The sequence below is a fragment of the Phyllostomus hastatus genome, unplaced genomic scaffold (genome assembly GCF_019186645.2).
Source record: "Phyllostomus hastatus isolate PE091 unplaced genomic scaffold, TTU_PhHast_1.1 phas_scaffold_1674, whole genome shotgun sequence".
NCBI classification, from domain to species: Eukaryota; Metazoa; Chordata; class Mammalia; order Chiroptera; family Phyllostomidae; genus Phyllostomus; species Phyllostomus hastatus.
This window is the reverse complement of record NW_025334011.1, coordinates 9,402,436-9,429,057: the sequence shown is the minus strand read 5'-3', so window position 1 is coordinate 9,429,057 and position 26,622 is coordinate 9,402,436. Positions and strand designations below refer to the sequence as shown.

The window sequence follows — 26,622 nt, the reverse complement described above, 5'->3', positions numbered from 1 at the left end:
CTGTTCTGTCAGCTTGGGTGATGGAATGAAGGCAATAAATAGAGCCCCCGGCCCCGCATCACTCTGTTACAGCGTGAGCTAGAAATAAGCTTTTGGTGTGTTTAGTTCCTGAGATTTGGCTTGTTAATGCAGCATACCTTAGCCTATCCTAATATACTCAGGTAAGGTCTGAGTCACATGCCTGCAAGGATCACTGGTCTCCAGTTTACCAGACACGATGGGAACCTAAGAGGGAGCCTGATCTAATCAGGTGAATCCCCTTAAAAGAAGACTGAGCCCTCCCTGAAGTGAGAGATTCTTCTTACCAGCCTTATAAAGTAAGCAGTAATAGGGAGTAAGCCAACATGGCCAAGAACTTTGAATGACCTTGCTATTCATTGAATGCTTATGTCCTCTCCCTACCCGAATTTTCGTTAAATTCTAATGCTCAATGTGATAGCATTTGGAAATGGGGCATTTGGGAGATGACTGGATCATGAGGATGGACCTGTCATGAATGGGATTCATACCCTTATAAAACAAGCCCTTAACCCCCTGCCATGTGCCACAGCAGGACTGGTCTCCACAAACAAGGAAGTGGGCCCTCTCTAGACACTGAACCTGCCTGTGCCTTCATCTTGGACTTCCCACACTCCAGAACTGTGAGAGACACATCAATTTTGTTGTACCACTTATTTATGCATTCATTGGTTGATTCCTCTAAGTGCTCTGATTGGGGATTGAACCCACAATCCTGGTGCATTTGGGCAATGCTCCAATCAACTGGGCTACCCAGCCAAAATTGATTTTTAAAATAAGTTATAATAGGATCAAAAGTATCAAATAATTGAGAATAAATCTAAAAAATATATGCAAGACCTCTATGGGAAATATTTTAAACACTGAGAGTTAAAGAGACAGACTATTAAATAGTTTCAAAAACTCAATTATTATGTCTTTTCTCCATAATTATTTTAGAGAGTGCAGGTCTAATCAAAATCCTTGCTGTGTATTTGTAGAGCTTGACAAGTTGATTATAAAAGCTATATGAAGCCCTTTCCCACTTTCTTCTTTCTCTTCCCAGACATTTGAGTTCAAAGGCACGAGGACAGAAACAGGGAGGTGTGTGGTGTCTCACAGGGAGGTGCTGGAGCCTGATGGAGCGAGGCAGGTGTATGTCTGAAAGGGACCCACTGCACAGTGTTGGAGCTCACGTCAGAGCATCCCTGAAAGGTGGACAACATGGGATGAGAGATCAAAGACTGAACAAGGTCAGGAGGCCTCCATACAGGGGCAGGAGAACAGCCCAGCTTGGGTTTTCAGAACCTCATGGGTGTAAGTCATCTGTAGAGAAGGTAGCCTGGCACCAGTGTGTGGGAGAGGATGGGGTACAGAGGGCAGACCCTTGGGAGAAACAGCAGAGGGGACCAATGTGGGGTGCTGCAATCCAAGTGCAAGTGAGGAGGACATGTGCGTTGGGGCAGAAACGGGTTACAAACAAGAATATTGGATGAGTAATCAGAGATACTGATGATGGGAGCCAGCTTACTGTCAGGAAAGAGTTAAAAATGGAAAGGAAAACACAAGAATGAACCATGTGGGATTGGATTGAAAGTATTGGTGTGAACTCTGGCTTTTCAACCTATTTTGACACAAAAACTACAGATCAGTGCTTGCATGTATGTATGTGTATCTGTGTACACACATGTGACTCCGTGCTGCTCACTCTAACAGTCTATGAGCAATGACAACCCCAACACAATAGGCACACCCACCACAACTAGTTTCGCATCTTGGTTTCTAAACAGCACCCTCCCCACAAAGGAATCAGGGCTTTTATGAAAAATGGCTGATTCCAGAGCTGGGGCAGAGAACTACAGGATGAACTTGGAACATCTTGTTGCCCAGACAGTAAGGAAGGGCAATGGGGGCGGGTTAAAGAGACAGGAAGCCAGCTTGCAATGGCTATCATTGGCCAAATCTGGGGGAAATTAAGCACCAAAATAAGTTTTTCCATCTCCTTCATTTGTTTGTTTGGTTTGGCTTTATGTATTTATTAATGTAGAGGGAATGGCAGAGTAAGAATATCATCATTTAACAACCAACATAATAATTGATTCAAGCAATCACCAATGGATGCTAAATGTAGTGGATGAAATTTTGAAGAGTAACCAAACGTTGGGTTAGCCAAAAAGTTCCTCTACACAAGATATTTGTACAATGTAAAAGGTAAATATAATTTTACTGTGGACAAACCTAGCAGACACTTCTTGACCACGTGACCAAAGTCAACATTGCCAGTAATGGAACTGAACGTGTGCCTCCAGATTTGCTGTCCTGGGAAGAACTCAGCATCACTTGTGTGGCATTCATGACCAAATGGCATAACTGGCCCAGTCTTCAAAACATAAATGCAATTGAGAGGGGAATTCAAGAGTTAAAAGATTTTAGCTTGACTTATAGATGATAAGCTTAAGTGATTAGTGCATGTGGAAAACTGTTGTTCCAGGAACTGGAATGCTTGACCTACCCGACTCTGGGTGAATAAGCAATTCAACTTTTGTGTCCCAGGGGTTCTGCAGATGATGGGGATGGTATCTGAGCTGTTCTGTTCCAGGGAGAGAATGTCCATAATGCAGACAAAGAATTGTTCATCAGCAGACAAAGAAATACTAGGAAGATGCTGCCACTATTATCTGATTAACCTTTTTCCAAATCCCTTACCTACCCATTTCTTATCCTTATAAAAAGGTCATCTTGAGATGAGATGTTAAGATGGTTTTTAGGGTATATGACAGGCCATCTTCTCAGATGGCTGGCAGCTGAATAAAGGACCCATAAAGATTCGATCCTTGTCTCTACTTATTGGTTCCGGTAGTGATAGGCAGCATGAATGCCAGCTTTTCTGGTTTCACTGTGAACAGCACAGGAAGCCTAAAGTACTATCTCAGATTGAAGGATACTCAGGAAACAGCACAACTGGATACAACATGTCATCTTAGATTTTCTGACTATAAAGGATATTGTTGAGACAACAGAAAAAATGTAAGTGTTGGGGACTGCCCTGCCTGGTCTCAGGAAACTGTAATCCCCCGTGACTTAGGCTGAGTGAGACACCTCTGGACCAGGAGCCACTAGGGAGACAAAACTTATTTCCCTGGCATGAACGCTGCCTGTTCTGTGCCTAAACCTCCTAAGCTTGATCAGTTAGCCAAAGACAGGTAAGATTTCCCATGGAGGGAATCGCCTAAGACAGGCATGATCACATGGAGGCTTCTGGGAATAGACTCGGGGCTGTGGAAATGAAGGGGTGATGGACATCAACCCCTGCCCCCTTGGCTTTGTCAAAGCCTGAGTTCTTGTTCTTAGAAGTGAGTAATCCAAGTTTCCTGGCTGCCTTTGTCTTCTCTGTTAACTCAGGCCTGTGGAAATAGCAGGGGTGGTGCAGCCCAGACCAGAAACAGTGGACCTCCGGGGTAATCAGGCCTGGGACATAGAATATGCAAGATCCTGTGAGATCTGTTTGCTGGAGGATGTTATTAGATTAGAATTTGAAGGCACAGACAGGAAACCAAAACTGCCCTTTGAGCCCTGTTACTCCTTTCAAATGTTAAAACTCCAATCTCTGCCCAAAATCACAGCAGGGCTTCTGTCTGCACCTTTGTAAGTCACCTACTTCTTTTGATCTTTTCTGCCAGACTGGGAATCCACAAACTAAGTCTGTATTCTCAATAAAAATCTGCTTGGGAATGGAGAAGAGGAGCTCCCTACTAGAGAGGGTAGCTGTTCCTTTCCTATTTCCCCACAGGACCTGGTTGTCTCTGTGCATGTTTTTCTCGTGGTTCAACAAGCCATCCCCAGCGTTCCGTGCTCACTGCAGGTCGGTGAGCACGCGTCAAATAATGTCCAAGCTAAACAGTAACACTGAACGAGTTTTAACTTCCTGATTTTGATAATTATACCACAGTTCTTTTTTCTTAAGAAATACACACTAAAGTACTTAGGAATAAAGAGACATCATGTCTGCAATTTACAAATGGTTAATATATTATATATGATGTATTATGTATCATATGCTATATATGAAAAGTTTTATGGCACTACAACAATTGTAATACACCCAAACACTGATGGTAGCCATACCAGCAGATATCAAAATGCTGTCTAAATCTTTAGAACCTAATATAGTGATAAAATTAAAAAATACAAAAAGCTATCAATTAATACCACTAAAGTATGAATAACCACCTGGTTGTTTGGGTGTTGTTTAAATAGCTGGTATTTAGTCAGTTTGAGTATGTAAAATTCAACAGTGCTGGCTTTTATTTACAAAATCTGTTTAAAACTTAGATGCCAAGTAACAGTTTAAAATAATTCAGAAATTTTCATCATACACATGTGATCCCAAAATATTTTTCTATAATAAAGATTTCACATATCAAGGGGTTTAGTGGAAAATAACTAAAATATTATGTAAATAGTCAAGTACATAAAGTACTATTTATATTTCAGATCATATAATTTTTCTGCAAAATCTGTGCATATTCTCGTGATGTTTTCAAAAGGAGATCCTGACATGAATTTGCCTGATCAGTTGATGCTACAGGACAAGCTGTATAGGTTTCAGCTTCAAATTCAGCAGCATCTGGAAAGAAAAAGGTAGAATTATATTCTTTATCTAAAATACAAATAGGTGTAAGTGTGAGGAATGAAAACATCTATGCATGACTACAACACACACACATGAGATGACTATGGAACACAGTCTGCCCACGGCTGCACACTGAGTTATCTGCTGCTCTGGCTGCGTATCAGAGCTTCTGGTTTTCTTGTTCATCATTCATTTGTTCAACAACCATGCGCTAAGGGAGCATGACAAGCACTGGAGTTACAGGGTGAATATGACACTGGCCACCCCTGGGCAATTGTACACTATAAAAGATGAGCAGGCGGTTTCCACTCAGAGTCATAGATACAATGACTAATATTAACAGGGCAGTATTGGAGCACACAGAAGGGACATCCCAGTTTTATGTCAGTAATGTCAGCTCTTTGATGGAGGTGAGACATATGTGAGTTGGTACCTGAAGGACAAGGAAAGAGTATGCCAGATAGACAATGAAGCAGATGCCCAGACTAGAGGTGAGGAAGAACACTTGTGGAATTAGAAGTAGTCTAGTTTGGCTAGATGCTAGAGCAAAGGGGCAGAGTGGGGTGGGTGGCATCTAGAGATAAGGCTGAATTGTTTGGCTAGAACTAAATGAATTCAACGTCTTTACTCCAAGCAAAGGGATCTGAAGTTTTTTCAGAGGGTCAAAGGTAAACCAATGACAAATTCAATGACTGGAGATTTAAATGTTGCCCCTCAGTGACTACTATACAAACTGTAACTGCTTGACTGAGTATTACTAGGTGAGCCAGGCTACTTGGCCTGACCTCACTAGCAAAAACATGAGAAGTGGGTGAAGTCCAGTTTTCTGACTAGAATTTCAGCGTGCAGGCTGACAGATCTGCAGGTATGGTGGAGGAAAGGAAGGGGAAAGCCAGAAATGAAAGGAGATACATGGACACAGGAGATTTTTAAAAAGCTATGGAGCATGAGGAATAAATGCAAATAAGTATATTCTTCTCTATGAATATTTATGTGTTCACATTTTTCATTCCCTGTGAGAAAATATTTAATACAGTATCTATTACTCAAACATGGAAATGGATGCTGTTTACTATTCAGATTGTTTCAAAAATCAATGATATCAAAATGTAATTAATAAAACATGGCAACATACCTTCTTTTAGTTCTCTAGTTAGAGTTTTTTCAAACTCCTGCCGCATCTGAAATAAGTCAAATATTATATATAGTATTGAAGTTAAATAAGAGACATTATCATAGGAATAACATATAGCTTATGAAATATATCCTTTAATAATTTTATTCAACTTTTATTTATTTTTATGAGATTTCATTTATTTATTTTTAGACATGGGAGAAAGGAGAGAGAAAGGGAAGGAGAGAAAATATGAGAGAGAAACATCACTTGGTTGCCTCTTGCACGTGCCCTGACCAGGGATGGAACCCACAAGCCAGGCATGTGCCCCGACTGGAAATTGAACCAGTGAACTTTTTCAGTTTGTTGGAGGACACTCAACCAACTTAGCCACACTGCTCAGGACTGTGTAACAATTTTAGAGACTAGACCTAACTTGGGAATTGTGGAAATAAATAAATAAATAATCACATAAATAAAATCAATTTCCACTAACTTTTAGATAATAGAGAACATAGACATATAAATGCCACTTAGATTAATCTGATAAAAAGTACAATTGATATTGATCTATTGAATAAACATGACTTCAGAAAAGTGATGTCTGATCTTATTGGTATAAAGAAGTTTAAACAAGTCAAGTCATATTTTACATGGAATGCATTACTTTGCAATTGTTAGTAAAACTGCCCTTTATAAAAGTTTAATCAGGGACTTCTGGTCAAGATGGCAATGTAGGTAAATGCATCACTCACATCCACAACCATATCAAAGTTACCACTAAATCACAGAACAACCAGCACTCAGAACTGCCTGAAATCTAGCTGAATGGAAGTGCTACAATGAGGGATTTAAAGAAGCCACACTGAGACTGGAAGGGGGGCAGAGACGCAGAATGGGCTGGTTCCACGCCCATGTATGGTGGGTAGATATCAGGAGGGATATTTTGGTTGCAGATATCCTGAGAAGTGAGGGGTTCCAGCCCCATAACATGTCCCCCAGTCCAGGATTCCAGTGCCAGGAAGAGAAGTCCCCACAGCTTCCGACTGTGAAAAGCGGTGGGGATTGAGGCTGAGTGAGACAGAGGATTTTTGGAGTCCTGCACATTCCCCTTAAAGGGCCCACACACAGGCTTTCTTGGACTCACTCCCTTTGAGCTCCAATATGGGGACAGCAGCTCAAAAAGCAAAAGAGATATCCAGGGAGGAACTGAGTTGTATGGCATCTGGACAACAGCTGGGGGCCAGGGCAGTTTTCTGCCAGACAGAAGTGCTAGCAGAGGCCATTGCTCCCTTTCTGAGACCCTGACCCACTACAGAGCAGGTAGGTAGGCACAATATCTGAGTCTCTACCAATCAGACAGACTCACAGTGTTTGCTCTGCCCGGGTGATTCCCTGAGACCCCATCCCACCCAACCAGTGGGCCCACTTAAGTTGTCTCTAGTGGCTTTTTTGTGCAAATGGCCTGTCTTGCTCATGCTTTTGACTTTCCCAAAATATTGCAAACAAGTAGCATCCAGCCTTAGTGTGCCCTATACCTCTCACTAAGGGGCCCCAACCTAGCACTAGCGGCAGCTAGCCTTGGTTTGCATTTTGTCCTCACCTAAGCACCTCCAAGCCCAACATAAGTAGCAGCCATCTGCAGATCAATTTGTAGCTCATGCTAGTTGGCCCTGGGCAGAACACAGGGGGCAGCTGACCTTGGCCTGCAACTTCCAGGAGGCCCCAAAGCTAGTACACCCATTGGAAAGCTCTAGACCACACTGAAGCAACATCCAACCATTCCATAAGTGACACACTTGAGGGGCAGACTCAGATGGCACCAGACCCCAGGTAAGTAGGTCCTGCTCTGTGGGGTGGGCCCCTGCATAGCTGACCCTCCACAGTGGTCAATGGTCACAGCCAGTCCTTGCAGCCAAATGACCTGGGGGTAAATCCCTCCCTTTGATGTACCAACAACAATCAATGCTCAACTATAAATGGAGGTGTACACAGCCCACACAGGGGACACTCCTGGAGTGCCAGCCAAGCTTGTGTGAGTGGGGAGGTTGTGCCACTGGACCCTACAGAACACCTACTGCACAAGGCCACTCTACCAAGCCTGGGAGATACAGTAGCTCTACTAATACACAGAAACAAACACAGGGAGGCTGCCAAAATAAGGAGACAAAGAAACATGGCCCAAATGAAAGGACAGAACAAAACTCCAGAAAAATAACTAAACAAATGAGACAAGCAACCTACTAGATGCAGGGCTCAATCACTGGTTATAAGGATGCTCAGTGAACTTAGAACTACAACAGCAAAAAAAGCATATGGAAACCATAAAAAAGAACCAGACAGAGATGAAGGACACACCAAGTGAAATGAAGAATAATTTGCACAGATTCAACAGGATAGTAGATTAAGCTAAGAATCAAATCAGCAATTTGGAGTATAAGAGAGTAAAACAACACAATTAAGAACAGTTCTCCAAGGACAAGGCTGATCCTGCAGCCCCAGGAACAGCATAGCGGTGGAGGAGTCGGGGTGCAGCCCCCAAACCACAGCCCAGTACCACTGCCTCCTCCCCCCAATCCAGATCCCTCCCCAGGTGCAGCCATGCTCCCACCACCACAGACCAGGAGCAGCAGCAGAGACAAGGCCCAGCTGCCGGGCCACAGCATAGCACGGCCAGTGACCACAGGGATCCAGGTAGCACCTCAGTGGGCTCACAGACTGGTTCCTCTCAACTGGCCACATCCCTCTGCCATGGTGGTGGTGCCCAGAGACCCAGATGATGGGATACAGCACCACCACCCAGGCCACCACTCCGATGTGCAAATGATGTGCAAATGTCCAAGGCCAGCCAGGCCTCCCTTCCACACCTGGACGCGCCACCACGCACCACATCCCCTCCCCCTAGGCCAGGCAGCCCTCCAACTCCTGCCGAGGCTTAAGTAGCAGCAGTAGGAAAAAACAAAAACTGCACTATAGCACCATCTACTGGAAAACAAAAGAAAGAACTCCAGTCATCAACGTGCTGAATTGTGAAAAGCAAAATGTTCTTGGTAAGAAAAGTGTGCGCTACTTCAAACAAGCCAGCAGAGGGTTGACTTGTCAAGCAGCCTGGACCACCAGGGGAAGGAAGAGTAACACAGAGAGAAAAGGACAATTCTCCAGAAAGAAACTCAAAGTAGCAAAAACTTGTGATGTAAATCATGGAGAAATCAAAATAGCAGTCATTGAAGAAACTCAACAAGATACAAGAAAACTGAAAAAGGCAGGTCAGTGAACTCAGAAATAAAATTAGTGAACAGGAGTAATTTACCAAAGAGATGAAAACTATAAATAGACAAATTCTGGGGCTGAAGAACTGAATAAATAAGATAAAGAATGGATATTTTAATAACAATGATACACAATGAAAACTAGTTGCTATTTCAAGACTCCCTACCATTGCCATCTTAGTCATCAGTAATTCAAGTGCTGGCAAGATATACAGACATAAGTGAACTTCACTTAAAAAACTCAAATAGTAAAAAAATAAATTTAAAATATTAAAAATTTGAATATTTGCCTAATTTAACAATTTAGAAAATGGATAATTCCTCAGCAAGACATTGTATAAATACTGGAATTAAAATGCTGTTAGTAAAATAGCAATTAAGAATGTTCTTTCACGTAACAAAATGACAAAAATTTTCACTTACAGAAATTAATTATTTTCGCATTACAAGATTATTTGATTCATAAAAAGGATTTATCTCAGTTTCATTTAAATAACAAAAATGCACATATGGTTAGCTGCTTGGATGTCAATCACTCCCTTATGCTTAGGGGTGGGAAATCAGGGCACAGCAAAACTTTAAAATTGTTACGAACCATCACCAATCTAAAATCCATTAGAAAGTAAGCCAGAGCATCTCCAAGAACATCACTGGTTATTAGGTAATAATATTGAATTTCCAAAATTGAGATTATATGTAACTTGTCAAAAAATTTAAAATGCATCAGTTTTGTTACATTTGTTGGGTAAAGTTAATAACAGGCATCTCTTTAAAATGAGAGATCTGGGCACTTAAAAAAGATTGTAAAATGTGTGTCTTTTCTATATTAGCACAAATATTAAGCTTTTATTAGTGTGCATTAGCCAATGAAACAACTTGGAATTTCAACAAATTAAACACTAAAATTATATCAGAGATCTGAAGCCCAAGAGAAAAAAGATAATATAACTCACCTTGATCAAGTAAGTCTCCATGCTCCTACTTGAAGTCTGTGGCCTTGAGGTAGGAACCACCAAGTTTTCCCTTGGAGTAAAGTTTCCATAGAGCACCAAACTACTGTTAAGATTTCCAACACAAGGCATCTCCAGGCCTGGCTTTGGATGAAGAGTGCTGAGTAAAGATCTGTTCTGCTGTTTCTGCAGGAGAAGTTCAGTGTTGAGCTCTGCTAGCCTCTCGTTAGTCCTGTGAAGATTGGAAAAAAAAATGCTTAGTATTGCATTTTTCCCTCAGTGACACGCATTTTTTAACGTTGCCTCAACAGTAAATGGAATTTCCCACTGAACAGCATTGTAACACTGATAATGTGTCAAAGCAGGCCTACAGATACAAGTAGAGGTTCTAAACTGTTCTAAAGAAGTCCATGTGATTCTGGGGTGGGGAGGTTCCTGGTGATGATGGAGTAATTCACAGCAGGGAGGGGAGAGGACTGGCTCTCAGTGATGCTCTTATGAGGTGATGCTTGCTGCCTTCTGGAAGGGCTGTACTTACAAGATTCTTGAGGATGCCCCTGGACATATTTAGTAAACCAGTTTAGAGATTTAAAAAAATCCTTCATAGACACTGTCATGCATTTGCTTTCACCACTCTTGTACAATACACTCATTACCTTGGATATTTTAACTACTTGGAACCAGGCTTAATTTAGAGCAACAATCTCTAAGGGAACAAGATTCCTAGTTGGTGATCAAAGTGAACTGAAACAGCACCAGAGGCAATTACAACCTCGTTACCAAGGCACTGGAGGTGGGATCTGCCCCTTCCATCTGCCACACACCCCCTCCACAGACCACCTGATTATTTTTAGCCATTTTGTCAATTTTACTGCCCTTCACCCCTATGTTAACCTTTCCCTATGGAACTCCCATGTCTTCATGCAGAGAAGATAGTTTGTCTCAAGGTGCCCTCTGATGATGATAACAAAGATCACAATCAAGAAAGTAAATTTACCAAGTGCCAGAATGTGCCCAGTACTCAACCCTTTGGGTCTAAGTTGATATCTTCCAAAAAATAATTAAACTCATTAATATTTCTATTTTAGGGGATTGAAACAAGAACTTTTATAATTAAACCACTGTCTAAATTATAAAGCTTCAAAAGCAGCTTAAAGACTAGTAGATCAGGTTGACTATATGAAAATGGGGAAGAAAACAGTCACGTAAAACCAAAACCGGGGGAGATGCAAACTGTCCTGGGCGAACACTTGAAAGATAAGTTCATTCACTATTATCATTTCCCACATGACACTACTTAGTTAGCATCCACTTTCTACTCATCTCATGAACCTGGTTGCATAAAAATTATTCTTTTGAAATGAATTAATGTGGTAAATTTGTTTTCTCTGATTCTGTGTTTTGACTTACTTGTTTAGTATATTTGCTAATGACTTTCTACTTTCTATTTCTTCCAGATAGAGTTGCTTATATTTTTCCAAATTTATTTCTTTAGAATTTTGAGAAATTTTTATTTTAGTGAGTTCAGACTCCAGATCTTTAATTCTAAGTTCCAGCTGACTTCTCATTGCAGCGTTGTGATTCTCTCTTAACTGCTCCAGGTTTTCTTGAGACGCTGCTTGTGTCTAAAGCAAATAAGAAGGATACATTTTTAAAATAAGTATAATCTGAACAATTACATTTGTTTTCCTTAGTTATGAATCAATGATTCAGAAAGCAACTTTAAATACAAAAAAATTTAAAATGTTTATTAGCAATGTCAACTGAATTATAAATTATAAAAATAAACTTACATCTTTATTAGTGCTCATGGATTCTGATAATTCAAAGAATAGCAAAATCAATTTAAAATTTTAAAAAATTGAATATAAATTAATAATTATATAATTTTAAAATTGTAATTAATTTATTTTTATTCCTAATATTCTTGTTTTATATGAACTGGTCTTTAAAATAAAATGATCCTCTAGTAAGAATATTCTGAAAGATCATTTCAGTGATAACAGTGATGGAAATTGGAAATACTGAAAGACAGAAACATTCTACCTTCCTTCCTTAAATTTACAAAACTAACTGCTATTAAGTAGAGGAAAGATATACAATGTATATTTCCAAAATGTAACCTGCAGTGAAATGAATTAAAGATCAATACATTAACCTGTAAAAATAGATTGACTTCTTCTAATTTTTCTTCTATATCCTGTCTTGCTCTTTCTTCAACCTTCCGCTTATACTGTTCTAATTCACGGAATTCTACCATATTCATTTCCATATGTGTTTTGAGGTTTATTCCTTCTTGTTTCCACTTCTTCTTTTCATTCTTTAGTTTTTCACATTTCTTTTGTAATGCTTTCATAGATAGTAACTCCTGTTGAAGACATTTATTTTTTTCATCCAGATGTTGACATTTTGAAGACGCAGCTTCCAGTTTTGCTGTAAGATCATCATTCTGTATAAATAAAATAATACAGTTTGGTTATGAAGGTGCAGACTGAGGACAGTCTAACTCAACACAAGTATCAGATTTTGAAACAAATTCAGTTGCAATAAAATGTTATAGGCACTGTAGCAGAGATTTATAATGTGAAATTTTTAATTTCTCATAATCAGAACAAAGTTAAAAAGACCAGGAATCACAAAAAATATATTTAATGTCATCATCTTTGCCATACAACGTCTGCACTTGATTTTTACTTTTTTCTATGACTGTTTTCATGTCTTCCGCCACAAAATGACAAGTCACCTCCAAGCAGAAAGTTTCTTACCTCTTTCCCAACATAACTTTTAAAGGAGTTTTAGGGATATCATATTGAGTTATTTTATTTAGGCCTAAGTCAATAAATGCCTCCCAAGATAAAACTTCAAAAATAATAGTCTAATTAATGCATGTTATATAGATTCTAATGCCATACACCTGTAATGAACTATAAATGTTTAATGCTAATTTGAATTGCATTCCAAGAAGAAATGACTTCTAGGGTTAAGGAGAAATCATATCTTCCACTATAAAAGTTTAGTGAGATGAGCTATACATTTTTTAAAACAATAACAACAACAGGCTTAATTCAGTAGTACTATCTCATAATTCTTTGTTACTTCCCACAAAATAAGAGAATGTGCTAAACAAAAACTTGCTGGAAATTCCATCATACTGACTTGAAAAATATTGGGTTGGTTGGAAAGTTCATTTATTTTTTCATATAAAATAAAAGACATATGAGTAGTTTTCATTTTCACCAATAACTTTATTGATTTGGAATATTGAGTAAGTTGGATATCTGCCATGTGGTATATAACATTGATTGTTCCCAATGTCTCGATTTGACTGCTATCAACTTCAGCTGGTCTATCTGACCATGGAACATCATCCAGAGAGGAATCTCCAGCATCAAAGTTTGCAAACCACTTTTCACATTAAGTCTTTTTTTTTTTTTTGCATTTGTTGCATTTTCACCCTTCTTGAAATAATAGAGCATAATATGCTGAAAATGTTGTTTCTTCCATCTTCAATATTAAAATGGCTACACAAAAATTCACCAATTTTGATAAGTTTTTTAAAAAATGCCTGCTTATATGGCAGCTGTCACAATTAAATCTAACAAAGTTGTTTCGAATGAAGTTAAGACAACTAAGCACTACTAGAGCCATCTTATGGAAAAAAACCAAATAAACTTTTTGGCTAACCCTATACTACTTTCCTTTATTTGATAAGAAAAGGTGAGTGATAGGAGTTTTTAAAACATGTCTACAGATTCTTTGGCACACCTCCCATCAAACAGGTGCTGGCCTTAGTAAGTAACCAGTTCCTGGAGAATGGAATATGGTGGAACTGCTGGGTGACGTCCGTGTTTGGGTGATACAGCTTCCATCTGACTTTCTCTCTCCGGGAAAGCTCACCCTGAGAACCCAGCCATGCTGTCAGGCATGCAGCAGCCCAGGCCACACACAGTCAGTCCTCGTACGGGTGTTCCAGCTGGGACTGCCCCAGCTACCATCCCAATCAAGAGCCTGCTGCAACTGACAAACGTGTGAATGAACAAGATGAGTCTAGTTCCCAGGTTCAAGTCATCCCAGCTGATGGCAAGTGGTAAAGAAATGAGCTGGCCTCACTGAGCCTGCCCTACCTGCAGATTTGTGAACAAGATAAATGCTGTTTTGAGCCAGTAGGTTTGGAGGTGGTTTATTAAGCAGCAATAAGTAACTGGCACAGATACTGATATTAAAAAGAATGCTTCCACTAAAAAACAAAAACAAAAACCTACAACACAAAAACAAAACACCATGCACATGTAGGAGTACCTTGAAACAAGAGGCAGGTACAACCTGAAATAATGTGCAGAAGCATGAAAATAAAAACCAAAAGGGTTTCCTACAGATGGTTAGTGGAAGCCTGATGGCCCCTGAAGAGGCTGACAGCAAGGGCTGCCAGGCCAGTGAGCGAAAGTCCCTTGAAACCTGGATGGAAGGGGACTCTTGTCATGAAGCTGCTGAAAGTAAAATCGATAACAGAAGTTATGCTAAAGAAAGACTATTAGCCCTGGTTGATATGGCCCAGTGGATTGAGTGCCAGCCTGTGAACTGAAAGCTTGCAGGTTTGATTCCCAGTCAGGGCACATGCCTGGATTGTGGGCCAGGTCCCCAGTTGGGGGCGTGTGAGAGGCAACTGAGAGATGTATCTCTCATACACTGATGTTTCTCTCCCTCTCTTTTTCCCTCCATTCCCTCTCTCTAAAAGTAAATAAATAAAATCTTTTAAAAACAAGTATAAAAGAACCAGGACTTATTGTTTTCAAATAGCCATTTCTGGTTGATAGCTTCTCCCACATGTCTGACTGTCAAGTAATGCTAAAATAAAGAACAGGCTTCTGGGCTAAGATCAAATCCAGGTGGTTCCAGGAAAACACGGTCTAAGGATGAAGCCAAGAATGGAAAACTCTTAACATCTCAGGAAGATTTCAGGTGATTCTCAAATTCCTTTAAGGATCGTGGGATCTTTAACACTGTCTTCCAATAGGAAGCTTGAGATGAAGATCTTATCCCAAATCAATTTGTAAGAGTGGTTTTCTAATGCCATGAACCCCAATAAAATTCACAGGAAACTCAAAGCTTCTAAGAGAGTTGTAGAAGCAGAAACCCTGCTTGCTAGCTTGTTCTAAAGGAGAGCAAGACAGGACACAATAAAAAGAGGCCTATGTATCACAGAAGTTTTACAGGGAGGAAGCAGGCAGAGAAAAGAGCTGCAAGAACCGGCCATTGCTGATGAAAAGGATGAACAGCAAGCTCAGAGGGAGCAGCCGAGCGCTGTGGAGAAGCAGTCCATGGGCAGGACTGAGTTTTCCTTTCCCCTCTCAGTGAGGAAATAGAGAACATTATGAAATCATTTAAAATCTCACTAGTAAAACAAATATTGTGTCCATTGTCACTATTAGACACAATTTCTCATCTGCCTTATTTCAAGCTTGTTTGTACCAAAAGGTAAAACCATCTCATCTTTACGTTACACCACAATGTTTCTCCACAGCACACAAATTGACTTTAAAATTTTGAAATTCAAAAGGAGATAGTCCAGGTTTTATTTTTTGGGAGGTGACTAACTTACTCTCCTTGAGAGCAGCACCATTGAGTAGAGCAAAACCTGCAAAAAAAAAATCCATGATGGTGATACTTTCACCTGTTTTCAAGCTTTTTAAAAAACTGAGTATTGGGGTGACATCAGTTGATAAACCATACAGGTTTCAAGTGTACAATTCAATAAAACATCATCTACACACTGCACTGTGTGCCCATTGCCCCAAAGTTTCTCTTCTGCACCATTTTCCCTTTCCTTACCCACCTCCACCCACCTGCCACCCCCCTTTCCCGCTGGCTATCACCACACTGTTATCAGGGTCTATGTGTTTATACATACAATTTTTTCTTAATCCCTTCATCTTTTCATCTAGCCCCCCAACCCCACTCCCTTCTGACAGTCTGTTCTCTGTATCTATACTTCTGTTTCTATTTTATCACTTTATTTTGTTCATTAGATTCCACATATAAGTGAGATCACATGGCATTTGTCTTTCACCAAATGGCTCATTTCACTTAGCATAATCTCCAGGTGTATCCATGCTGTCGCAAAAGGTAAAATTTCCTTCTTTTCAATGGTCAAGTAGTATTCCATCATGTGCATGTACTAGATTTTTTTACCCACTCATCTACTGATGGACACTTGGACTGTTTCTAGCTCTTGGCTATTGTAAATATTGCTGCTAAAAACATCAGAGTGTGTGTTTTGGGTTTTTTCAGATATATTCCCAGAAGTAGGATTGCTGGGTCAAAGGCAGTTCCATTTTTAATTTTTTGAGGTATCTTCATACTGCTTTCCATAGTGGTTGCATCAGTTTGCATTCCCACCAACAGTGCACTAGGGTTCCCTTTCCCCCACATCCTCAACAGCACTTGTTGTTTGTTGTTTTATTGACGATGGCCATTCTGACTGGTGTGAGGGGGATATCTCATTGTTGTTTTAATTTGCATCTTTCTGATGATTAGTGATGTTGAGCATTTTTTCATATGTCTGCTGGCCATCTGTATGTCCTTGTTGGAGAAGTGTTAATTCAGGTCCTCTGCCCATTTTTTAATTGGATCGATCGTTTGTCTCCTTTATGTTGAGTTGTATTAGTTCTTTATATATTTTGGATATTAACCCCTTATCAGATGGATCATTGGTAAATGTGTTCTTCTATTCAGTGGGTTTTCTTTTCATTTTGTTGACTTCTTTTGCTGTGCAAAAGCTTTTTATTTTGATGTAGTCCCATATGTTTATTTTTTCCTTTGTTTTCCCTGTCCAGGAGATATATCAGCAAAAATACTGCTAAGAGAAACATCTGAAATATTACTGCCTATGTTTTTTCTAGGATTTTTATGGTTTCATGACTTACATTTAAGTCTTTAATCCATTTTGAGTTTACTCTTGTGTATGGTGTATTTGGTGGTCTAGTTTCATTTTTTTTTGTATGTATCTGTCTGGTTTTGCCAATACCATTTACTGAAGAGGGGCAGTGAAATCTGTCAATGAGTCTATGAATTATGAGTTAAACACAATGAAATAAATGGCTAAGTCAGCAGACCCTGTTACCAGGATTTAATGGAATAGGAATGAAGTTAGAGGCACTGGGTTAGAGACTAAAGGTTTAAATGGAGAAAAAGAGGAATGAATATTATCTCTGTAAGATTACTTGCCCATCACATCAGAACTAGCATTAAGAGGCAAAAGATCTTCACAAAAGTAGAGTTAAGGACATTCCACTACACTGACTTTAATATTACATAAAACTGGTAATATGCAAGATGACCAGGAAAGAGTTCTCATAAACTTTGATTCAGTACTGGAATAAGGACAGACATACAGATCAATGAGTTAGACAGGAGAATACAAAAATTAACCCTCACATTTATGGCTAAGTGCTTTTCAAGAAGGGTATCAAACAATTAAATCAGACATGAATAGTCTTTTTAACAAATGGCATTGGGACAACTGGATATTTGCATGCAAAAGAATAAAATTAGACCTCTACTTCATACCATAGATTAAAATTACCTCAAAATGTAAAACCTAAAACTATAAAACTCTTAGAAGAAAATACAGGTGTATATCTTCATGACTGGATTTGGATATTTTTCTTAGATGTGAAACCAAAAGACAAAAATACTGTAGATTACCTAGACTTCATCATAATCAAAAACTTCTGTGCTTTAAAGGATACTATCAAGAAAGTGATAAGGTAATCTAATGAGTGGGAGAAATATTTAAAAATCTTGTATCTAATAACAGGTTTGTATCTAGGATATATAAAAAAATCTTACAATTCAATAATAAAAAATCATTTCAAACAGGCAAAATAATTGAATGGACACTTTTTCAAATAAGATATACAAATGGATAATAAGCATGTGAAAAGACAGTCAACACCATTAGTCACTAGAAAATTGCATATCAAAACCACAATAAGATGCTATTTCACTCTCTCTAGGATGGCTATAATCAAAAGATAGGTAATGACAAGTGTTGGCAAGAATGTGGACAAATTGGAAACCTTACACTGCAAATAAAAATGAAAATGGTACAGCCGCTTTAGCAAACAGTCTGGCTGTACCTCAACAGTTTAAAGATATGACCAGCTATTCTATTTATAAATATATTCCCAAGAGAACAGAAACATAGGTTCACTTAAGAATTTGGCTGTGAGTGTTCACAGCAGCATTATTAACAATGTCAATGAGTGAAAACAATCCACAGGTCCATCAAATGATGAATAGATAAAATATTGTGGTTACTACATATGATGAAATGTTATTCATCAATAAACAGAAATTAAGTACTAATGATACCTTAAAAACATTATGCTAAATTAAAAAGGCAGTCACGAAGGACGGCATATTATGTGATTCCACTGATATGAAAGGCCCAGAAGAGACAAACCTGTGGAGACAGAGAGTATAGCAGTGGCTCCTGAAGGCTAGAGAGAGTGTGGACGTGGAAACTGGCACAGGGTGTTTGCTGAAGGGCACAGGGTTACTCTTTAGGGAGATGAAGATGTTCTCAGATTGATTATGATGATGACTATGTAACTCTGAATATACAAAAAGCCACCGAAGTACACACTGTCAATGAGTGAACTGTGGAGTATACTCATTATATTTCAATAAAGCTGCTAACCAAAAATTGTTTGGATCTCATGCCAGTGCTTGGGCTCCTATCATGGTATGGTCCTTGCTGGGGCACAGGAGAGTTAGCAGTAATCCTTTTATACAGTAAAATAACAAAAAAGCTCTTTCACTGACATTGCGTCTAAAAACTAGTAGAAAAATATGTATTTCACTGTTCAAAGCACTGAATGATATATAATTCCCCAAATTAGGTGATTTTAGGGTCCCAAAACTAATTAAAAATTACCTTATGTTTTAACATATTAATCTGAATATCCACTTCAATTTGATTTGGTTTTAAATCTCCAGGGAAACTAAGCTCTCCATTTTCATATTCACTTAGCTTCCTTTTTGTAATTTTTAAGAGTTTCTTAAATCTGCAGAAATGCACAAAATAAGTCAAATTCTTTAAGGTAAATACTTAATAATTATTTTAACAGATATTATGTCCTGTCATATAAAATAAACAAATCTATAAATTATAATCTTTTCATTTGTTCCAATTTAATAGTTTGAAAGCACATTATCTAAATTATTATCTTATGTAAATAAAATGAAAAAATTCATTACATATGATATAGTGTTAATATTGTAACCACAGAGTTCTTACGTTATTAATATTCATTTTCATATGTTAATATAAAACATTAACCTATTATTAAATATCAACTAGAAACCAGAGATCAGAATCCAAAGTGGAGAAGAAAAGCATAATTATATGCCAATGTTTTGAAAGACACAAAAATATATTTTGTTACCTAATGATGACAGTTTAAAAGAAGAAAAGTACCAGTGGAAAACATGAAGGAGATCATTCAAAACAGAAAGAGAAGCAGGAAAGAAAAATCTTTGAAGTTTTAGTTGAAGGGAAATTGGGAAAGGGGCAGGGTTGCAGAAGACTGTTTTAAGAGGCGACATTTGCTAGCACAATGTTAACAGAGTGAACGGGAAACAAAGCAATGTAGAGAAAGACACTTAAATGAGAAGAAAAACACTGATGAGAAACAGAGAACAAACTGGAACACTCGGTGAATAAACAGAAAGGAAGGCTGTGGGGGCTTCCCAGACATTGGGAAAGATGCCATTACTTTTTTATATGAGTGGTAAAAACAGGATTACTCAGCTTCTTTAAGTTGTATGTACATTTTTGTATGTGTCATATATTTTATAACTAAAAAGAAGAAAATGAACCAAATGAAGATCACTTTTAAGACTGTTAAACAATGACACAGATGAGTTTCCAGGTATTAAACTATCTGAATGCTGAAGAAAAGCATACCACTAAAAGAGGAAAGATTACCTAAGACAGCAAAAATATCTTGCAGAAATAAAAATTCAAGGTAGATGTGAAAAGTGCAGTTTACAGGGTATGCAAAAAGTGTTCTCATTATTGTTTTAGGAATCATTAAAGAGTAAGCAGAATCTTTTGGCATTAAAAAAGTTTCAGATTGTGCTGTGAGATGGTGAAGTAAATTTTTAAATAGGAAAATATAATTATGAAAATCACAGATAGAGAGTAAATTTGTACTTCAGTATTAATAAAGTAAAATGACAGTTAAATCTTAATGTAGAAATGATCTGAAATATTAAAGTCTTACCCGGTTATCTCTTTTTCTAATTCACTATTTTTCTTCATTTCTTGATCCAAGTTATATTCCAGAGATTGTTTTAATTTAATATATTTCTTTAATTGTTCCCTTTCATCCTGAGACTTTGAAAAACATTTTAAATAAAATTATTTTCAAAAATCTAGACATTCACTCATCTTTCTTATTATGTATCATGAGTTCATGAATAATATGTGTAGACAGGTTTATAAAATGGAGTTTTTAAACATGATGCCAATATGAACAGATTTCAAAACTAATGACTCCTTACTGCAGCTTAAATTGACTTTACATTTTCATCATTTTCTCTCTGGAACTCAAATTGCCAAAATTTGTTAAAATGGAGGTTTTTACATGTAAAATACAAAGTATTAAATATTTTTAAGAGAGTGGCTACACAGACATTTTAATTTCTAAAGATGCCCAAGAAATATTTTCACCAATATTTCAAGATAGGCCAGATTCTGTTAAAGCACATCTTACTAAAATAATCTTTGGAAACTCCCATGCAACCCCATCACCTTCGGATGACAGCCTGACGTCAGCATGAGACAGAGACTCCCGCTCTCTGGGAGCATTGTTCCAGGGTTCGGCTTCTCTTTATTTGAAGAGCAAGGTGTTTCCTTTTCTCTTTAAATAAAGTTTGTCTCTCTACATTTTACAAAAACATCACTTTTACTTCATTCTTGCAGTTTTTCCCATCTCTTCAACTTTAATATCCTTTAATACAAGGTCTCATCCACATACTCATACTTCCACCCTTCCTCTCTTCTTTTACACAAGAACCTGACTTCCAATTCTATAATTGCACTAACAAATTTCTGAGGGTCACCTTTTTTTCAGTCCTTATCCTGCTTTACTTCTCAGCAGCAACTGGTAATGGTGACCCTCCCTCTGCTCCTCTAACCCCAATTCATTTCTAAACAGTGACCCTAATGAACGAGTCCTGGACTCTTTCTATTCTTTTTTTTTTTAAAGTCAGAGTTCCTTAAATCTCAACACTTCAAACCAGATTCCCTAATCAACATTTCCAGCAATGACCCCTTTCCTGAGGTTATCTGTCCTGTTCTTTCTCCCTTCTAGTTTCTCATAGACAGTATCCTCAACCATACACTCATAAACCATGACTTTGTAGGGATTTCCTTTGTGGATAGCTAATCTTGTACAATTTATGTTGATTCTCATTGGTGTTACTTTGAGTGTGGTAGTACTTTCTGATCTTAGGAGCACCCTCCCCCTCAGAATGTTGACCAGAATACTGTGTTGTTTTTCTCTTATAATACAAAACATTTTACAAGCATCAGATTATTAATTATTTGCCTTTATTAAAAAAATATTTTCCTATTCCATAGATACCTGATCTATGGAACCCTTCTGAAGTTGTTTTCATATGCACACTCAACTACATTGTTTGAAAGCTTGACAAAGCCAGAGCTATCATCTTCTTGCCAGTTCAGATTCTCCACCTTGGCATTGTGCTGATCAACTATCTCAGCCCACGTAGTCTCAGGTCTGGGGAGTCATGACGTGAGAACCTTCTAGAGAAGTTAGGGCTATTGACCAAAATTGGTGGGAAGTTGTCTTATTAAATTTTTGACTCACAGAGTAGACCTTATGGTGGCTAATGATTCCATGTCATAAATCTAATTCATTTCTATAGGTATCTACAAAAAAATCCCCTATTATTTTTGCATAAGCTCATCAATTTTGGGAATTCTTACATGTTTTTCAGTTTTTGATACCTTATAGATTTCTGTATGACACTGTAAGGTGACACCACCTGGCACTCTAATTCACAGAAGACTCCTTATCAATACATTATCATTTCATTTGTATGAAAAGTACGCTAGTACAACATGACTTACTCATATAAAGTCTAAAAAATAATTTTCAATGGTTCTTCATCCGCAAGAAGAACCAGTCAACACAATGTTCTAGTTCCCCTGATAGGTATGTTTGTATATTGAAACTGCATGGACTGAGCTGTTGTGACAGAAAGAAACTAGCTGGTAGGTGTATCAACCTCCAACTTCGGGTTCACAATGCAGTCTTCTGATCTTAAATAATAGGTAGCCTCTCCTACAGAGGAAAGTATGAATGGCAGAAGAATCCTGTTATAATTAGTAAATAGCTGTGTAGTTTTCACCATTCACCAGTTAATTGGAGTCCTGGGTTACACAGCCATCTTTTCTGAGACGGGATTGTCAGTCTTTGAAAGGCTGATTAACACAAGTGAATAGTCTCTAAGCTTGCAATGCTAGGAGCACTATGTTGCTATGTAAGGCCCTGATTGAGCAGCCATTTCTATTTTTCACTGGCATCTCTTTTCTTTTTCAAAATCCAGCAAAGGGAAAAAATGCACTCCTTTCACAAAACACATGATGACTTAGTACTCATTCTTGATGAAGAGAACATATTACAACATTAAAAGCAATTCATTCTCAAAATCTCTGAAGGATTTAGATTACAAGAGAAATTCAGAATTCTACATTAAATCATTACTCAAATTTCTGGACTCTAACAAACATTTGTATTCCAATGTCTATAGCAGCAGCATTATCAACAATAGCCAAAAGGCCTAAATGTTGAACAAATGAATGCATAAACAAAATGTGGTATATGTCAAATATTGCCTCTAGACTACCACAATCTTTTTAATTAAAATCTTACTAGAAAAATAATTATAATTTTATGAATTCAATTCCTTTATAAACAGGAATTACATTACTAGTAACAAGTATTATATGAATATAACAAATATTTTTAACAATGACTTTTCATATTGCCCCAAATATTTTATATACTACTACTAGAGAAATAAAAATTCCTTTTTATATGGTGGAAATTAAGAGACTGACTTACCAAATTTTCACCTACCAGGACTGTCTGAAGCTGTTCAATTTTCAGCGATTGCTCTTTGATTGTAGCTTTTAAGTTGGCATTTTCAATTTCAAACCTACAATGTACATTTTAAAATAATTATTTTCACATATCAACTCAAAAGATATCAGATAATTTCTGAATAAACATCTAAAGGTGCAATTACATAGTCTTAAAATTTGAAAAGTAGATGAATTGGCAATTGTGCTATTTTTCTAGTTGTATTTTGTGTAAATCTGCAAAATTTAGAAGTAATGTACACAAATTATGCATTTTAAAATATTTCAAAACTGAAATATTTATTCAGCTTGACACTGATGTATTTCTTATGGTAACTGATCTAGTTCTCATACTACACTCCTCATGTGCTTTATAAACACTCATGTTATTTTCTGTGCTGCTTTATACTTTTGCATGTGATCTTGTGTCTCCTCAGCATATCTTTCGGCCGCTGCACATTGATCCTCTGCTTCTTGTAACTAAAATAAAGAAAAAAAATACTTTTAACTATTGATAATCTAGTACAAATCTAATTGTTTTTGTAATTTAACTTTTATTGGGCAACAAGCACACACTTTCATCTACATTTTCTTTATGGCTACCTGGTGCCAAAACAGCAGAGCTGAGATGTGACAACAGAGACTTCATGGACCAAACAGCCTAAAATATTTACGACCTGGTCCTTTACAGGAAAGATCACCAACCACTTCTTTAGTACTCAAACTAAATCATTACTCATGTTCTTAACTTATATTTTATCAGATAAATATACAAATTTATAAACTGGTCAAATGGGAAAAATAGAAAATTATGATAAACATTCATTCTTTGTATTCCAAGCACCACCTCAAGTACAAGTTTAAACATTCACAAATGTGAATGAGCATGGCTATTCCAGTGATTATCAAAGTTAACATGCTACTTTCAGTGACAACGAGATGCTCCACTGAATAGCCTCAGAGGTAGTACCTACATGGGAGCCAGAATGCCTGGGTTTGATTCCCACAACCTCCAGTTATTAGCTGTGTCTCCTTGAGCAAATCACTTAAACTTTCTGTGTCTCAGTTTCTTCATCTGTATAATAGAGATAATAATGCCATCTACCTCACTGTGATTTTGGGAAGATTAAATTACGGAATATATGTAAAGTAATTAGAAGAGTACATGGCCCATAATAAACTCTAAGGGTCTACACTATTATTGTTGCTGTATATTAAGTTCTAATAAAATTTTATACTTCAGGCAGATGGCAATGGAGGTGGCCTCTTGTACAAGTTACAATGAAATCATTCTTCATACCACTGACAAGGGAAGCCAATGGGGAGCATGAGGCCCAGGCTATATCCCCAGTGCTTCAGAAAGCTTTCACCAAGGCCACTCGTCAACAGTACCTTTCTGCTTATAACAATTTATAACTTACTTCCTCTCTGTACTACTCAGCGGGTGATAATCACGAGCAATGCAAATAGCACCTCCGGGGTTGAGTGCATCATGCACATGACCTGACAGGCAGGGTAAAGCCATTGACACGAAGATAAGGGGCTCCATGCTAAATCAAAGTTCCCAGACCCACTCATCCCTAGCCACTGGTTATGTCGGGCTGCTTAGACAAGTACTCTGATGAGCAGATTAAAGTGATGTGGAATGGCGTATCAGAAAAGCCCTTCCCAGAGATTTACAGTTGGTAAAGTGCTATAAATCTCTAAATCCCAGTTCTGGCTGCACAGTGAAGGAAGGCTGATTGCTATTTTTTTCCCTTACATGAGGGTAAAAAAATGAGCTTCTGATTATATTTAATTCCAATTATCTATTATATTTATACTTAATTGCTTAAAATACATCAAGAATAAAAGTTTAATTATATCAGTCTCCAAGAAGACAGTATTGGTGTGGTATAGAGTAATTTTATCCTACCAATAGCTAAGCTAAAATATTTTCAATTTACTCATATACAAAGATAAGGCCATCATATCAAATAATATACCCCACAGACAAATTTATACTTAGAAACACAAGATTATGTCTCATGGAAAAAAAATAAATCAATGTAAAATTTGGGGCTAAATCGTTCTGCACAGAAAAGATGACAAGTGCTGGAAAGAGTGAGGTCAACGAGAGTTAGAGCAGTCAGAGAACACTTCATGGAGAAGGGAGGTTGGGAGCCAGGTCCAAAGGGATGTCAGATTAGGCAAGAGGAATAGAAACTGAAAAGACAGAATAGACAGCATTTCAGGAGATGCTGAAATCAGCCCAATTAAATCCAATGGCAGGGAGATGAAAACATAGGTTCACACAACAACCTCTGTATTCATGTTCACAGAACAGCCAGGAAGTGAAAACAACACAAGGTTTCATTGCCTGATGAATGGATAATTGGCTTAGCCACACAATGAAGTATTGTTCCACAATACAAAGAAATAAATAAAATATTGATGTACCATAATATGCTTGAATCTTGAAAATGTGACATTAAGGGGAAGAAGCCAGTCACAAATACTGCATGTTGTGTGGTTCTATGTGTGTGAACTATCCAGAACAGGCAAATCTATAGAGACAGAAAGTGCACTGGTTGTGCCTGGTGGCAGGGGAGATGCAAAGCTGGGAGTGACAGCTACAGGATGTGGAGTTTGTTTTTGGAGCAATGAAAGTGTTCTATAATTGATTGAGGTAACAGGTAACCAAACTATATGGAAGCCTGACAACCAAGGATTTAAAGAAGTTATATTCATCCAGATGGGTAGGAAGAGCAGAGACAGAGAGCTGAGGCAGAGAGGACGCAGTGTGGTGGCAGCAAGGCAGTAGCGGTGGCAGCTGGAAGAATGGGCAGTCCCACGTTCACATGTGGTGGATAAAAATCAGGAGGGATACCTTCGGAATGAGTGATCCCAGTCCCAGGCCAGACAGTGCAGCCCAGGGTTCCAGTGCTGGGAAAATAAAGCCTTATAATTTCTGGTTATAAAAATCAGTGGGGGTTGGGGGTGTGGGAGAAACTGCCAGTCTCTCAGGAGAATCTGTTTAAAGAGCCCGCATGGTCCTAGAATGCAAGCAAACCCACCCCCTCTGGGAACCACCACCACAGGGGCAGCAGGTAGAGGGGCACCAGTAGCACACAGAAAGGGGGTAAAGTAACTGGGAATGAGGCGACTGCCAAGCAAAGCCTCCAGCAGCCAGGCACTGGCATTGTCCCCTTCCCCTCATACAGAGCCACAAAGCAGGGAAGTGGGTTACCCCGCCCTGGTGAATACCTAAGGCTCCGCCTCATACAATTTAACAGGTGCGCTAAGACAGGTAGTCAAAGTAGCTCTACCTTGACAGAAACAAACACAGGGAGGCTGCCAAATTGAGGAGACAAAGAACTGTGGCCCAAATGAAAGAACAGAACAAAACCCCAGAAAAAGAACTAAGCAAAATGGAGATAGTCAACCTATCATATGCAGAGTTTAAAACACTGGTGTGATCAGGATGCTCAGAGAACTCACTG

General features: G+C 38.2%; 1 protein-coding gene across 7 annotated transcripts in view; it reads right to left on the bottom strand.

Annotated features, from left to right (window-relative positions):
- Nucleotides 1–4,003: 4,003 nt before the first annotated feature.
- Nucleotides 4,004–26,622, bottom strand: part of LOC123831249 (ankyrin repeat domain-containing protein 26-like) — a 111,489-nt gene continuing 88,870 nt past the window's right edge. For 4 of the 7 annotated variants that reach the window (XM_045858059.1, XM_045858064.1, XM_045858063.1 and 1 more), the window contains 9 exons: nucleotides 23,550–23,620; nucleotides 23,124–23,217; nucleotides 20,253–20,365; nucleotides 18,902–19,031; nucleotides 12,122–12,412; nucleotides 11,374–11,588; nucleotides 9,967–10,195; nucleotides 5,766–5,811; nucleotides 4,004–4,624 (listed from right to left, as the gene is read on the bottom strand). In XM_045858059.1, the coding sequence (XP_045714015.1) occupies nucleotides 4,488–4,624; nucleotides 5,766–5,811; nucleotides 9,967–10,195; nucleotides 11,374–11,588; nucleotides 12,122–12,412; nucleotides 18,902–19,031; nucleotides 20,253–20,365; nucleotides 23,124–23,217; nucleotides 23,550–23,620 (1,326 nt within the window). In that variant the 3' untranslated portion in view covers nucleotides 4,004–4,487. Of the gene's footprint in view, nucleotides 4,625–5,765; nucleotides 5,812–9,966; nucleotides 10,196–11,373; nucleotides 11,589–12,121; nucleotides 12,413–18,901; nucleotides 19,032–20,252; nucleotides 20,366–23,123; nucleotides 23,218–23,549; nucleotides 23,621–26,622 lie in introns of those variants that run through there. The other 3 variants (XM_045858061.1, XM_045858065.1, XM_045858066.1) reach the window with 3 other exon arrangements.